At 42.0% G+C, this 16,858-nt stretch overlaps 1 protein-coding gene across 4 annotated transcripts in view; it reads right to left on the bottom strand.

Annotated features, from left to right (window-relative positions):
- Window positions 1–3,830: 3,830 nt before the first annotated feature.
- ctnnd2a (catenin (cadherin-associated protein), delta 2a) overlaps window positions 3,831–16,858 on the bottom strand; it is a 283,909-nt gene continuing 270,881 nt past the window's right edge. For 2 of the 4 annotated variants that reach the window (XM_039790447.1, XM_039790448.1), the window contains exons 22-25: window positions 13,170–13,296; window positions 9,199–9,330; window positions 8,055–8,131; window positions 3,831–6,412 (exon numbers count right to left, since the gene is read on the bottom strand). In XM_039790447.1, coding sequence (XP_039646381.1) covers window positions 5,993–6,412; window positions 8,055–8,131; window positions 9,199–9,330; window positions 13,170–13,296 — 756 coding nt within the window. In that variant the 3' untranslated portion in view covers window positions 3,831–5,992. The remainder of the gene's footprint in view (window positions 6,413–8,054; window positions 8,132–9,198; window positions 9,331–13,169; window positions 13,297–16,858) is intronic. The other 2 variants (XM_039790449.1, XM_039790450.1) reach the window with 2 other exon arrangements.

Here is a 16,858-nt window from a genome sequence, read left to right as displayed (position 1 = left end):
TTAATCAGCACTGTTTAGTCTTAGTGCCCTGCCCTGTCAAATAATTCTTGGCAAGGATCAAATTGAAACATCCTGCCACTTACCGCAGGTGTAAATGAACGATGATATCGTCCATGTCAAACAGCAGTAAAGGTCTCGCTGTGGGGAGGCTCCCTGACATTTTTATTCTTCTTCTGTTGCTTAGTCAGTAAATGCAGCAGAATTCATGACACCAGAGGAAATGAGAAATGAGAGGTTCTACTAGATTCAAATGAAGGGATTTGGGAGGAATGCTCTCGAGTCCCTTTTTTTGTCTGCGAAAGCCTGTTTTTATGCCTTCTCCTATCTCTTCAATCATGTCTCATCCTAGTCCTCTGTAATTTTGCCTCCATAATCACACTCCATCCTTCTCCTTACCTCTCGTTGCAGCTTCTCAGTCATGTGTATACAGAGGCAAAGCTCAGCAGACACTATAAGCCAGGAATACACAAACCCAGCCTTTCCATTTTAGCAATCTAACCACACATGTCTTTATTATTTAACATAATAATGCAGTATAAAATAGGTTGTTTGTAGAAAAAGTATTTATCAGTGCTTTTCCGCTTTGGTTGGTGGACGAGTATTAATGAAAATGTTATGCAAGCAACTGGAGAAAAATGTACTGTATGCTACCTGTCCAGCACCAAACAACCGGCCCAGTTAGTGGCTAGCTGAATGTAGTGGAGCATTCAGCAGCTAAAAGAGCAACATATTTCCCTCAGCAACTAGTAGAGACCAACAACCAAAAACAGAGCTGAAAGTGGAGTGAATACTAGACTTACATTCATCAGGTGGCCAAAAATATGACTTCAAATGAATGCTGATGTTTCTCTGTTTTTTCTGGATGTGCAAATAAGCAGCTGTTTGCTAACACGTGTGCTATATGAACTTAAAAGGTGGATAATATGTCAATGTTGTGTTTACAGCATTTTTTCCACTGCACCTAAGTGGCTGACACAATTAGTTATTGCAGGTGTAAGGGGTGAGCATTTCTTTCAGCAAAATTAACCTTATCTTTTCAGTAGTGACTGTTTAACTTTGAGTAATAAATCGACTTACTGCTCTTGCATGTTTTTCCGTATTTCACTCATGATTTCTTTTAATTTGAAGTGTACACTTATTCACCTGCTCTCAGGGTATATGCAAATCCAATTCTTTTTCAAAGGTTTGATGTGTTCAGAGCTTTCAAAACACCTTAACAGAGGGCAGCCCATATGATTTGAACTATATTGTCCCTGAACAGGGCTCTAATTTCAGCTGCCAGCTGTTGCAGACCCATTTGACACATCCCTCAAAAATAGAAGAATTTTAAGATTTTTTTTAGAAAGGCAACATTTTCTTGGGCATCTCTCATTTACCATTATTTTTATAACTCAAACATCTAATCAGACATTTTCAAGATTCCTTATGCCGCAAGTTTCTCCATCATTTCAAAAGTCCCCACGTCCTTCTCTAACCTTCTTTTCCTATCTTTCCATCTTCCTCTCCTTCGTCCATCCTAGTCTTCCTCCTCCCACCTTTCTTCTCCTTCAGGCTCCACCCTTCCCTTTCAGATGAGAGCATTCATTTCTCAAGGTCTATCTGTGGCACACAGTGGCTCCATGGAGCCGGGCTTCTTCTTAAACACAAATTGATTTCACGCTCAAATCCTCAGAGTATAAATCACAGACCCTCCACCTGCTCCCCGCTACATCTTGGTCTCCTTCTTTTCCCCTTACATCTCACTTTGTGTCTCCCCTTCACCCCCTTCACGTCCTCTCCGGCTCTCCGCGGACATGCACCTGCGCATGCATACATGTGTGTACACACACAAACCTTTGAGTCCCGACCGAGGTGTGTGAATGCACAGGGATGCTTAGAGAATCAGAGGGAGAGAAAGCTGGGAGAGAGGAAGTAAAACAGTGAAGGCCGGAGGCATGTGCAGGGTGGAACAGGGCAGAGAGGCTCTGCGTAGGAAAATTGAGGAGCTATTTTCATGCCACATTAAGTTACACCAGCCTTCCACTATGGGACTGTGCTCAGACAGAGGAGGCTTGCAAACCCTATTGTGAAGGCTAATAATCAACGCAATGGAGTTATTACCCAACACTATATTTCACAGGCCTTACCTAGACAGCATCAAAGAAGGAGAGGGGAGGGAGAGAGGAGGGGGAGACATGAATTCCAATGGATTGTAACAAATGCTGCTACCGCCTGCTCAGCCTCATTCATTTAATATGCTTCAAGTTCAGTTCAATCTCAGGATGGATATCTGGATAAATGGGATCAAAGTCGGATGAAGGCGACACAAAAGGGGAACAAAACAATGGGAAAAATACACATTTCCATTACTGCATCTTGGATGTCTGTCCACTGTCGTTATGTGACAAGAGGTGGATGTAGGAGCCCTTGAATTGGCTTTACATCGTAACACCATTCTAACCACATCCCACCGCTGTCTCTCTGAAGCAACATCACAGTCAAATATTAAGCCCCTGTCATGTTTATACATGCCTATCACTGCTTTGCTGTGTACGTTAAGTACATTAACACAGAGTTGTTGATTGAAACGGGTACTGAAGATATTTAGTACTGCACTTCCAGAACATAGCAGTGGGGCTAGAGAGAAACAGTTATTAAAATACAACAGTAAAAATTATGTAACAGCATCCTGACTTTTTAGCCTGTAATATATGTAAGTCAAGCCCCAAAAACCTTGGATCCTACACTTATGCAACTTGATAGATTCTTTCATTAGACCCAAACTCCACAGCCTCAGTTTGTAATGCAGGCTTTCTGAGTCAATACTGATTGTGTATTTTCTCAGACTTAAAGTACTCATATTATGCTTTTTGGCTTTTCCCCTTTCCTTTATTGTGTTATATATCTTTTTGTGCATGTTGTAGGTTTACAAAGTGAAAAAGACCAAAGTCCACCCCAAAGGGACTTACCATCTCCAACAGAAAACACTGTTCACAAACTGCTCCAAACAGCTCTGTTGTAGTCCAGCCTTTACTTCTGTGACGAACGTGCGTCACTTTGTAACACACGTTATAATGCTCGCCTAGCTGCTAGCATGGCACGCCCTCATACTCTGATTCTGACTGGCTAGTAGTCCTAACCTAGCTATTGCGCATGTGCGACTCCCAACAAAGATGGAACAGAAGTTAGATGTCTCACTCTGTAGCTAAAACAGAGAGCTCAACACACAGGGTGAAAAGAGGAGCTGCAGCAATGTGTAGTACAACAAAAATATGGTGTTTTTTGAAAATTAAACCATGCAAACCTATTCTGGTACAACCTCTAAATGCAATTATGAACCTGAAAATTAGCATAATATGAGCATTTTAAGAAAGCTTCTCCAGAGCCACAGAAGACATTATACAGCTGTTTGGCAGGCTGTATAGTAAACTGAACATTGGTCAAATCAGAGTGACCCTTTAACGCTATGATAAATTTGTGGTAGTATTTAAATAGACTGGATCATATTTTACATTGTTCATTTATTTTGTTTCAATGAATGGACACTTTACAGATACGGCATTAACTAAAAGTGCACTTTTAGTTAATGCCGTGTGAGTAAAACACTTTATAATGTACATCTGAAGAAAACATCGGACACATCCCTATCTAAAACTTCACCTGTTTAAAATGATCAACAGTAGTGGAGACCATGGTGTTTGATTGCAAAGAGTCATTTTATTTTTCCTTGTGTTCAAGTACGGTCCTCTCTCAGCAGGGTCATCTAAGAAGCATGGACACACAATAACACACAACTCGCACCAGAGCCTGAGCATCTTCAGGTGGGATTTCTCTTTTGTCTCAATTGGGGGGGGGAGCGATCAGCAGCTTCCACGTTTAGGTCAAGTGAACAAGAGTCCTGTTGTACACCACATAATCATTTTTTCTCTGCGAACATTTGTTGCATTTAGTGACACTGACATCTGCACATAAAAATTATATATATTTATATTTATATTCATATATTCATAGATTTGTCATTCTATATCAACAATTCATTCTAGTGATTTTTACCTTGGTTTTTCATGTTGTAAAACTGGACAAACTGTCAGTAGGAATGCCTTGTTTGGACATTGATTTATACAGGAACGCACACGCACATACACGCAACAGAGGCACATACACACTACTACACACATGCATGCATAGATACGCTCGCTCAAGTTTACGTGTACACACACACGGGCCACACATTCTGTCGCACACACACACACACACACACACACACACACACACACACACACACACACACACACACACACACACACACACACACACGCACGCCCACACATGCTCAGTCAACACAGAGAGGCAGGTCTGTACATCTATGGGAGGGAGATGTTACTCATGATCCCCAACAATAAGTACAGCATCACCTGATCAAAACACAAGAAAATAAAAGTTACAAACAGCAGAGGGAGTCATTCAGTCATTGTCTGTAAACGTCGACAGAATTTCCCTTTAAAGTCCTTTAGGACTGGTCCACGAGGTGTCAAAGTTTGGCACAATGTCATGTCTCTCTCTTTCTCTTTATCTCTACTGTACACCGAAATGTGCTATAGCCATGGCGGCTCTTGTCAGACGGACCAGTTTTTATGCACAAGTGATGATGAGAAACCACTGAAAGTTGACATGGTCAAACATATCAGCTCCCCAAAAGGAAAAGACAACCCTTTCCAAAGACAGGGAGTGTGCTTTAAACATACACATATATTCTTTAGGCAGTGAAAAAGCACTTTTGTTGACAGGGACTTGGGAGCGATGCTGTTCTACCAATCTGATGGTCTGGCATCCTTGAACTGCTCTTGACATTGGACCTTGTCCACAACAAAATTCATTTGATGGAGAGAGAAAACCACAAACACTGTGGGGTTTCCTCTGCGGCTTGGAAAAGGGCAAAACAAAGGTGTCCACTGACATCCATCATGGCGATGTCTGTCTTTCCTGCTTCTTGTGTTTGCATTTCACTTATTTTTGTTGCTTTTTTCTTGTTTCAGTCAGTACACAGTCATGGAAAAAAATCTGATTCATCAATCAATCAATCATAGTCATATTTTCACAAGTGGCCACATCAAAAAAATGTGTAATATACACACTTTATCACTTTTGAACTGTACACAGAAAATAAAAATGATTTTGTGAAAGTGAAAATTTACAAAAGTACAAATTAAAAAAAAAAAAATGTAAAAGAAACAATGACAAAGAAGAAGTCTATTGAAGCTGAAATTCCTTGAAAACAAATTCAGAAGCCTCCGTAGGCGGCAAGGCCATCGCAACAAAAAGGCGGCAAATAAAAGCAGTGCTACGTTTGTCACTTGGATGAAATGGTAAATTCTATTTCTTGCCTTGTGCCTGATGTGCTTTCATCTTTTTCTGTGCTTTTATTCCTCCTGACCTCCTTAAGAACCCTCATGCCATATTTTGTCTCTCCTTTCGTCCTCTCTGTCTTCAACAAAAGGTCAGGCCACTTCCTGCTCTTACAGAGTAAGAGCTCACCCTGATCTGCTCCCCATTATTTCTTGATCCCATCTCTCTCCTCTTCTCTAGCTCTCTGCGTACTCTCTCCGCTTGCTCATTTTCTCTCTTTCCTTATTCTCCCACGTTGGGAGTCCCGCCCACTCCTCTCTCACCCCTTCAAACACACTTCATGATATCTACTCTCCCCTTATCCACTCACCGATGCAATGGAGCTGACTTTGAAGAAATAAAGTGGTCTTGAAATAAAATTAAAAATGTCCGCATGCACATGCACAGTCTCTCTTTGTCACTCGACCGGACCTCATTTCTTAACCCCATATAGCTCTGTCTTCCCCCTTATTTTAGAGAACACAAATGTCCTGCCATTGGCTACAATATTCAACATGCCACTTGCTGTTACCTTGTGTTAATCTGCTGTTGATCGCTTGCAAAAATAATCCCTTTCACACACGCACACACAGACTCTCTCTTGGGCCCCCCCCTCATCATAGTCTAACTAGACCCAGGAGTCGGGCGAGGCCGGGTAGTGGCTGGTCTCGTAGTTCAGTTCGCTGTATGGCCGAGAGGCCGAGTAGAAGTCTACGTAGTTGCCGGTGGATTTGAGGCCCAGATGCATGCGCAGGTCCTCCCGCGGGTCTCGAGGCGGTCCGGAGGAGCTCGGAGGCTGCTGGGGTTGGGCCTGAGGCTGGGCCTGAGCCTGGACCTGCGGCTGTGGCTGGGATGGAGGAGGTGGGGGTCCCTGGTCCTCGTAATAGACATCACTGAAGCTCCGGCTCTGGCTGTGAGGTGGAGGCTGCGGTGGCTGAGGCTGGGGGAAGGAAGGAGGGGGGGGATAGGGGTCGTAGTCTTTTAGCACCGCTGCTGACGGGCTGTCCTGCAGGGGCTGGGGGGGCACGATGCAGGGCTGCGCTGGAGCCTGGTAAGGGGGGGTGGTGGAAGTGGCGGAGAAGTGGTAGGTGGGGGTTAGGTGCAGCAAGCAAGAATGGAGAGTCATCAGGGAGGGAATTAAAGGTGAAGAGATGGAGAGGAGAGCAGGGAGAGGCGGATAGAGAGTGAGCACATGGGGGAGAAAGTTTTAAAAAGGCAGGCAGTACAGGTAAAAACACTCAGGAATCAATTGGGAAGTCTTATGCTGACAGTTCTATACTCTACATGCAGGTAGCCTAATGAAGGGGGCAATTTAACTCTAACACTAAGGGCCCTATTTTAACGATCTGAAACGCAAGTATCAAACGTGAAACGCAAGTAGCTTTGTTGGCGGATCTCGGGCGCTGTTGCTATTATAACGGCGGGATAAATGAGTCTTGCGGCTTTGCCTGGCACACGCCAGCGGGAGCTGTCCGGGATGCGGCAAAGTAATAAATGCCCGTCTTAGCCGGGGCGATGTATACGCGCGGCCTCCGGCGGCATCTCCTCAAGTCTGGAGATGCATTGCTGCGCCGGCGTTGCCCCCCCCACACCACCCCCCCCTCCCACCCACCCCACCAGACAGCCATCGCACAGCGCCACCCTCAGACCAGAATCCGGAGTGTCCAATCCCGCCGTAGTTCAACATCACGTCTCCTTAAGTCCTCTAATATTTCCTCATTTATGTCATCAACACATCCATGATTCATGGAAATGTGTAAAACACAACAAGCCACAAAGAATGCTACGACTTTTTGAGGACTGTACTGTACAGTATCTCCTGACCTATCCAAACACCTGAAGCGCATTTTCAGTAATATTTTTCTTTGTAATTATGTATGGTTTGCAAAAATGGGAACTGCATGCGTCCATGTAGATGAGAGAAGCAAAGCATATGCGCATTGTGCACACGCTACATTATGGCCAAGCATGCGCCCCTAAAATAGCTTCTGAATAACGCGCTACTGACTTTAGACCAGGTTTTTCCTGGTCAGTGGCGGAATTGTTTTCTGAAACTGCAAAATAGCACCAGGGAACGTTTGCGCCTGAACACGCCTCCTCTTTTCGCTGAACCGCCCCCGTGAGCGCAAATCTTCAAAAACTTTGCTCAGACGCCCATTTTAGTTATTTAGGAGAGTTTAACTGCCAGTGGTAAAACCAAAGTTTTGTATCCAAACAAAGGACTTATACAGTAATTATGTATTTAATACATATAATAAAAAAATATATATTTTTAATTCTAATCCTCCTAGTCGAAGGCTATGTTGCTTTCTGTTACCCCTCCCTATTCACCAGCATTTAACAGAAGCAATAATTAGCACAATTAGCCGAGGTAATGATTTCAACTGGCAGTCGGGTGTGGTTTCAGGTTGTAGCGGTTTGATGCTGCCTGAGCTGAGGGCGTATCTCCATGCACACTCTGCCAGTGCGTCTCTTATCACAGTGAGACACCTTTTGTGTGCATGTGTGTGTGAGTCTCTTCCATCCTGCTGCCATCTCTCCTAATAACCACCCTGTCATGACAGCATATGCCAATTTATGAGAGCCCTGACGACACGCATGCACTGCTAAAACCTGCTGTGCTTGTGTGTGACTGTGTGCACATATAAACGTGCAAGTGTGTAGTACATTTATAGACTCCTATTACTCACCTGGTTTTGCTTGATGTCATCACTGGAGGTCAGGTAAGAGTTTCGGAACAACGTAGATGTCCCACAGGATACTTGAACTGGATGGATGGAAGATAGAAAGGATCAAGAAAGACAACACCTTTATGTAAATATATGATAAAGATGATTAGCACCACTACTTCTGCTAACAATAATAATAATAATAATAATAATAATAATAATAATAATTTAAAGACAGACAAAATTGTGGGAAACTCCACAATTGGCTTAGTCAAAAATCAGCAAATTAGAGCCCAAATCTTCCTGCAGTTTGTCTAAAAGTCTGGCAATTAGTCTGTCTCTCGTGAGCTCACATGAACATTGTGAGAGGAAGACAAAAAAAGAATAGCAAAGAGCACAATAGATAGACAGAGAAACACAGACAATGGAGAGAGAGAGGAAGAGAAAGAAACAAATAGAGAGAGGAGAGATAGTGAGAAAGGTCTGTACTTTCAGAGCCTTGCACGGTCAAGTTCCTTCATACATCTCTGATTTGATACAGCTACACACCCCCACCCATAGTTTGAGATCATTAGGTCAGATGCTATTAGTGGTTACCCGCACTAATTTTAAAACTAGAGGAGATCGGTCATTCCAAGCAGTGGCTCCTAGGCTGTGGAATGACTTGCCTCTCCTGCTACGTTGTGTGGATTCTGTTGAATCTCTTAAAAAGCAGCTGAAGACTCTGCTGTTCAAACAGGCTTTTACTTAGTCGAGGGTTTTTTATGGTTGTTTGTTATGTTTTCTATTTGTATTTCAATTTGCTTGTATTGTGACTTCTTGTGTTGTAATGCATTTTATTGTGAAGCACTTTGTGATTTTTATCTGTGAAAGGTGCTATACAAATAAACTTGACTTACTTACTTACTTACTAAAGCAGAGAGAGAAAGATACTGGAAAGAAAGACTGGCAAAGATAGTGAAAAATCAAAGTGTGTGAGTAAGAGAAGAAAAATAGTGTGAGGTCAAAAAAAACAAGACAGATAACGGGAGAAAGCGAGAGGAGAAATGGGGAATGAAAATAGAAGAGAAAAAAGATAAAGAGTGGGATAAAATAGAATCATTTAATTCTTCTCTGTCTCTCCATCACTCACACACACACACACACACACACACACAACACACACCTGCCATGCCGTCTTTTCGGGATGTGTGCTCTCCTTTGTTGCTATGGAAACCAGCGTTGGTTGCTGTGGAATCGTAGTCCATCTTGCGTTCCTTCAGACTCATCATCTCTCTGGGGGAGGCTGGAGCGCTCGCTAACACACACACACACACACACAAACACACACACACACACACACACACACACACACACACACACACACACACACACACACACACACACACACACACACACACACACACACACACACACACACACACACACACAAAATAATGAGCAATAAACCCTGAACAGCATGTACCTTCACATTCTGCGTGCTTATATTTGTGTGAGTGTGTGTGTCTTGGTATTTCAAGGTGCACAGTCATTATTCATGATTTAGCTTGTCAGCATAAAGGGTCACCTCCAGCATGTTAAAGGACATCTGGGAATTCACACACGCACGCATGCACGCACACACACACGGACGCCAGTTCTTGGACACATTATTTGAATATCAAATTTCAATCTGGTACATGTTTTATCCATTCCTTTTTTCCTTTATGTGTTTAAAGGTCAGGTGAAATATCTAGATATGGCAAGCAACACATTAACAGCTGGAAAACAGAGAGAGCAGCAGTTAGCTCAACTCTGCTCGTGGCACACTACGCAACTGTACACTGGAAATCGTACCATCACAAAGACAGGCCTTACTCTTTTTCACAAATACTATCCTATTGGAATTTCAAAGCTATTTTAAGTCTTCAAACCTCACAATTCTTCTATGTCTGTCACTTTCTCAAGTTTTGGACTGGATCTATTTTACACACATGAATGCATCACCGCACACATGCCTGTGTGCACCCATACATGGTGAGGACAGACCCAGCACACATAGTACATGTAATGTCTTTTCCCCTCTTTCTCAGACACACACACTCATCATGCCACAATGTAATCCCCTTATAGCCTACTTGAAGTGCTTACTCAGTCCCTGTTATCTTGACACATTGATTTGCCAAAATCCTGCCTACCTGTGTGTCAGCCCCTTCAGTCTGCTTAGCTAAACATTCCTGTAACAACCCACCGTACATACAGTACATCTACAGTATATATAATCCATACCCTCAGATGTGAAGCACATTCTAAAATTAAGCTCTTTGGACTTGTTCAACCTAACTTTGAGAATTGCAGACGACTGTCGGACTGTAGCTACTGGAGAGAAACACATGCATCAATACTCAATACAGCATGTGTGTGTGAACACACACACACAGTTAATGGAGAGCACCAGAAGGCACGCCAAAAATCTGTATAAAAAAAAAAAGCCTTTGTTCTCTTTGGCTGTTCTCCTATACATAGATAATAGCAGTGAGGCAAAACAAATGTGACTATCCAGAGAGAAAATAAAAGCTTTTAAAGTGATTTGGAGTGCCTTAGAATCTCACTTTATCTCTTTGAATACTTACGAACTAACTTTTTTAGCCAACCTTTCAATATTTGTCAATAAAAGGAAAAGGGCATTTTAACCTCTTTAACTGTTCCCCAGCTTTTCCTGCATTTTACCGAGATAATGTTTTATATGCACACACACAAATCACAAAGAGATTACTTGGCTGTGGTGAATGAAATTACAGACATTTAGTAAAGCAAGAGAACAGGGGAGACAGGAGCGACATGCTTTTATAATGTTTTGACACTTTTGATATTTAATTTTTAGCATTTGTCACCCCCGCAGCGGATTCCATTAAGGTGGATGCTCAAACCTGTCACAGACACCCCCAGAGACAGTGCCATCACTACTGGTTACGGTTACCGTGGGGACCTGGCTTGTAACTGCTGCATATGAGAGGCTGGGAGCCTCGTTCTATCAGCGCAAAAAACAGCAGGACCCTGTGGGGGCCATGATGGATGCAAAGGTCTCTTTCCCTCTTTGTTTCTCCCTCTGTCTCTCTGTCATCCTCTGCAGCATGCAACCTATCCTATTCCTCTCCTATCTCTTTCACAGTTTCACCACTCTCTCCTTACACTAACTCTTTCACTCCTCCTCTCCCACTGTGCCTGCACGCCATCATTACTCCTTCGGCTTTGATCCATCTCTAAGGGGCCGGATTGCTGTCTGGAGCATATGCAGAGAGGAGATACAGATGTGTGTGTGTGTGTGTGTGTGTGTGTGTGTTTGTGTGTGTGTGTGTGTGTGTGCGCACTGAGGCAGTCTGTAAGTGAGAGATCAGAGGGAGAGGTGAGAAGAAAGTAGGATTACCGCAAAGAGGAGGCGGAGGAGAAGAATGAAACGGATGAACGAGAAGGGGCGGACGACTGGAAAGGCAAAGGGGGACGCGAGGAGTGCAGAGAGGGGAGGGGCAGGAAAGAAGATGACAGTCATTTCCATCCATCCCTCCACACCTCCTTCACTATACTACAGACATCCACAAATTCCTCTACGCACTATGATCTCAAAACTCCTTAATTTTAATGTCGCTGGCCAAAGTCAAATCCTCACCCTTCACTTCCTCCTCACTGCATTAACCATCCCTCAATCCCTAATTCTTCTTGCCTCCTTGCTTTTTCTCTTTATCTCTCTCTCTGTTTATCTCATCCCTCCCTCTTTCTCTGTCTCCTCTACTCTCTCTCACACACACACACACACACACACACACACACACACACACACACACACACACACAACACACACACACACACACACACACACACACACACACACACACTTTTTCTCCCCCTCTCTCACTCCCTCCGTCTCTCTCTCTGTTAGCTGGGTCCTTGAAGACCTCTCTAAGCCGGGAGGAAGGAAAAAGTACTTTTCTGCCTCATCAGCTTGCTAAGCCCGGTGTGGAGAAAGCACAGCTAAAGGCTCTTCTACTACTGATGCTAACAGCCAATGCTAATGTGCCCTTTACTAAGCATGAAGGCCAATGGGCTCAAGCTAAAGGCTAACGATAATCATGCTTTACAGCATGAAAGCCTGAGGGGTAGCGAGCACTGACGCTAACAGCTATTTAGCCCTGATGTAAAGACCTATCGACTGGTAAATGTTGATGCTACAGGCTAATGCTTAAATTATAGCATATTAGAATCCAGTACCTTCTGGTTGCACTCTTGTCCCACATTCATGTACATCAACATAGTTAGTTGTATGCTTGCACTTTTTGTTAGACTAAATTCATTCCCTAACTAGGGGGATATTTTGTCTCAAGGGTAAGATGAGAACAAGAATTTCTTACTGCACCAAATCTAGAATAAAGTAAAACCTTAAATTCAATTTGAATATCTGCTGTTGTTACAAACTACCACAACTTGTTATAATAATAACATTTAATTTATTTATCTCAGCTAATTGCCTGGTGGAGCTTCTACACATATGAATAATGTAATATCGTAATGCTCTAATACCTACCGTACCACATATACCCAAAATGCTGACAGAAGAAGTGAAACTAAATCAAAAGAGAACATCCAATAAAAAACATCCACCCGCCTTCTCGTGCTTCAAGCCTTGAACCATATCTATAGCAATGACAAGACCTTGAAATGCTAAAGCAGGCAGCTGATTGGCTGTTAGAAAACACCAGGCATGGAAACTGCCTTTGACTACTTTTCTGTTTGAGTAGAATGAGCTCTAGTCTAATTTCCTCCTACATTTTTGGGGTAATGACAGTCCACTATCTGTCCCTTTATAACCAACTTTTGCACCTGAACTTCTCAAGAAGTGATCTTGATGAGCAAGATGTCTGCCCATGTGAGATTTCACAAGCCTAAATCTAACTCTAAAGTTAAATAAACACCTTTAGGCGAATCTTTGCAAAACTGTCCTTAGTTGGAAGGTCTTAAACTGAAACACACACACACACACACACACAAAAAAACACCCCACACACACACACACACACACACACACACACACACACACACACACACACACACACACACACACACACACACACACACAATCTCTGTATTGTAAGTGTTCCTCACCAGAGCGGTTATTTGGGGACGTCCTGACAGGGGAGACGGAGGGAGTTCGTGAGGATGAGTAGGGCCTCTGTCTGTCTCTCTCTATCGTTGAGGCAGAGCCCACAAAGTGATACTGGGAGTAGCCATCCTGCAACACAAACACAAAAACAGAGAAGAAATGAGTTACCATTTGTGGTAACTGCACAAACACAAAATCCAATATTCAGTCGGTAAAGTGTTTATTCTTTTGTTTTTACAGTACAAAACATTACAAAGATGTGTACAAAAGGGGTCTCCAGTCACATATTCACTTCCCTTTTAAATATTTCAAACAAATACTTATCTGTGACATCTGTATTTTTTATGAGAGCGATGGCTTATTTTATATGGCAAGCATGTGTGTTTGTTTTTTTAAGATGATTTTTTCGGGCATTTCATGCCTTTATTTCCATAGAACTGATGAAGATATGAAAGGGGAGAGAGAGGGGGAATGACATGCAGCAAAGGTCTGCAGGTCGGAGTCGAACATGTGGCCGCTGCGTCGAGGACATAACATGGAATATAAATATTTGAACTCACCCATCAATCTCTTTCTAGTTTAAAACACTGCTGGACTAAAGAAATACAAACTATGGTAACACTTTATAATAAAGTTATATTAATTATTGTGACTTCATGCATGAAAAAGCATGAATTCCTTCCTGTAGTACTTCTATCAGTAATGTACAAGGATTGATAGTATCTCATGCATGACTTAATGCAGGAACAATATGTTAAATAATGCATCAATTAAGGTATTTCAATCATCATGAGCAGCATTACTGTTTTAGTGCCTTATGTTGTTGTGAATAAAGCAACTATGAAAATGCATCTGCAGTATACTGTATTTTGTGTCAATGTAGTTACCTCAGTATCATTTTGCCAACCCACTTCTTTAATTCTTAATACTCTTAATGTTATGCCACCATTAATCATATCTTATTTATCAATGTTAACAATGGACCAGGTCAGCACTTTATTGGAAGGGCCACAAACATGATGAAGTAATGAAGAAGTGATGTTTAGTTAACCATGATTAAAACACTACGATCCTCTTAAGAATATATGTACACTGCTGTAACTGGTCAGTTTTTTGAAGAAGACATGAACATCATTAATAAATCAGAAATCATAATGATTGAAATACCTTAATTGATGCATTAATTAATGTATTGTTCCTGCATTAAGTCAGGCATGAGATACTATTAATCCTTGTACATTACTGATCGTTCATGAAGTACTACATGAATGAATTCATGCTTTTTCATGCATGAAGTCATGCATGAAATCATGATAATTCATATACCATTATTATAAAGTGTTACCCAAACCATTTCAAACTATCTCTCAAGGATAGAGCCAGTTTGGTAAGTGCGCACTATAGGAAGTAGAGCTACAACACTGATTCCATTTCGATGAATCACAGAACTATATTTGAAGTGAGGGGTTTAGAGATAAAGCCGTCCATGTAGCAAGCAGAAGAACTGTTTAAAGTCAGAGTTTTAGGCACAATTGGTAGCCAAGTCTGATTTATGATACACAATCTTGTACATATGAAATGATGAATGAAATATTTGAAATTTGGTGGCCACAAAGCACCAATGGATCAGAAAGGATCACACTGACTGTAAAAAAAAGTAAAAAGTAAAAAGTTTGTCCTCTGCACATTTCACAAAATTCAAAAATCAACATCTCTTTGAGAGAATTAGATTTCTTGAGTTTACCAGCCAGTAGAGGGCGAGTGGAAAATGTATTCTGGAGACTAAAGGACACTGACAAACACACAATACCCACACGTGCACATACAACAATTTACACACTGCAAATTAACACACTTGCATCAATGAGCTTAGTGAATATCCCACTGTCCTTGAAGAAAAAAAATTAATACAACTAACAACTCCACAAGCATAATTACTGCCAAAGCCTTTTTTAATAAAAATGGATTCGGAGAGTCAACAACAATCACAGAGCTGGAACCAAATTCAAATTAACATTCAGATAATTGGGTACCTCTGAAAGCAAAAGCACAAGGGCCATGACAAAAGATAATGCAGACGTGTTCCATCATAGCTTTACTGTCTGGGCGCCTTGCCTCAGCTGTGGGAAAACTGGTTTGGATGTGGTGACTGCGAGTACATGGGAGAGGTGAATCACTTCAGTGCAGTTAGACTGGAGAGGAAGAGACAGAGGGGAGGAGAATGAGACGACTGAAAGATGGAGGAGATAAGGCAGAAAGAGGGGGAGGAGAGACAGACAGGGTAGAAGCTGAGAAAGACAAAATATGACAGAAAGTAATAAGAGGAAGGAGGAGAGGGATAGGCAGGGACAGTAATGACAAGGAGAGTAAAGGTAGCAAGAGGAGGAGAGAGGTAACGAGAGGGAGCGGCGCATATGGGAGGCGGAGAGACAGCCAGAAACAGGGAGAGAAGTGGGCTAGACTGAGACCGCAGTCCCTTGTCCTCCCCTGACTTCTATTTCCTAGGACTAATGAAAAAAGGAAAGCTGGATCCTCTGCCACACAGTAGTTCAAAAGTAGCACACTTCAAGCTTCCGCCATTCCCTCCTTTCCACTTCATCTATTTATCCACCACTCCTTCGGTCTTCTCACTCACCTTGTTTTACATTCTCTCTCCCCCCCCCCAACACAGCTCATTATAAACCATGTAACGTCGTTATGGAGCACTGGGTTCACTGTGCAATTGAACACTGTCAAACTGTCAATTCAAATGACCACAGTCAATGAATATTGAATGATGAATGTATTTTGCAATGAGTGATGTGTGTACTCTACTGTCTATGAATGTGGCTCACAAGCAACTTGAGGAATAGTTCAACTTTACAATAATTAAGCTCGCCAGAATGACCATAATCAGAGAAAAGCGTATAGAAGAGAATATTTAAAAATGTATTAAAATGACATCATAGATAGTCATATATTTCACAGTTTTTCTCTCCACATAACTTATTGAACTTTATGCCTGTACAGTTTCTTTCCTTCCTTCTCTCTTAGGTAAATTTAAGGTTGGAAAAATTCCCAAATGTCTGACACTTTATATTCTGTATCAGCTTGTTCCAGCTCTTCATTGATTTCATGATGTTTACAGTGTGCAATTGTCAAACCCATGAATGCCCATAATTCAGCATGACAAACTTGGTAACTTTGAGCAATCCACTTTAGTTTAAAATAAAATTATGTGGGTTTGAACAATGATTGGTTGCACAGCATTAGTTTGGGATTAGTCTGGCCCACCAGCCAGTCAGAGAGATTTAATTGGGTTCAATAAATATTAAATCATAAAACATCAAACTTTCATATGGGACCAAATCAGACAGTGGCTAGTTTTGTTTTTTTTTGGCATCATTTTGCACCACATCCAAGGTGTACTGTGTCAGAGTGTACTGTGAAACCTTACATTGTAAGCTAATACAGTATGTCCCCACACACTCAGTTCCCACCTGCTCTCTCTGATTCTCACCTATTTGCATCATCTTACCTGTTTTTCCTTCTCTTTACACCCAACTCTTCTTCCTCTCTCACCCCTCTCTAACAATCTCTAAACCTCCTTTCAGCCCCTACTGTAAAAATGAGAGCAAAAATGGGAGAAAAAAAAGAGAACATGTTGCTAGGCAACCATGTTGTCTGTTGCTTTCACCATCACTGAATGGTT

The sequence above is a fragment of the Perca fluviatilis genome, chromosome 22, assembly GCF_010015445.1.
Source record: "Perca fluviatilis chromosome 22, GENO_Pfluv_1.0, whole genome shotgun sequence".
NCBI classification, from domain to species: Eukaryota; Metazoa; Chordata; class Actinopteri; order Perciformes; family Percidae; genus Perca; species Perca fluviatilis.
Note: the sequence above shows the minus strand (reverse complement) of the source record. Positions and strands in the feature narration are given on the sequence as shown.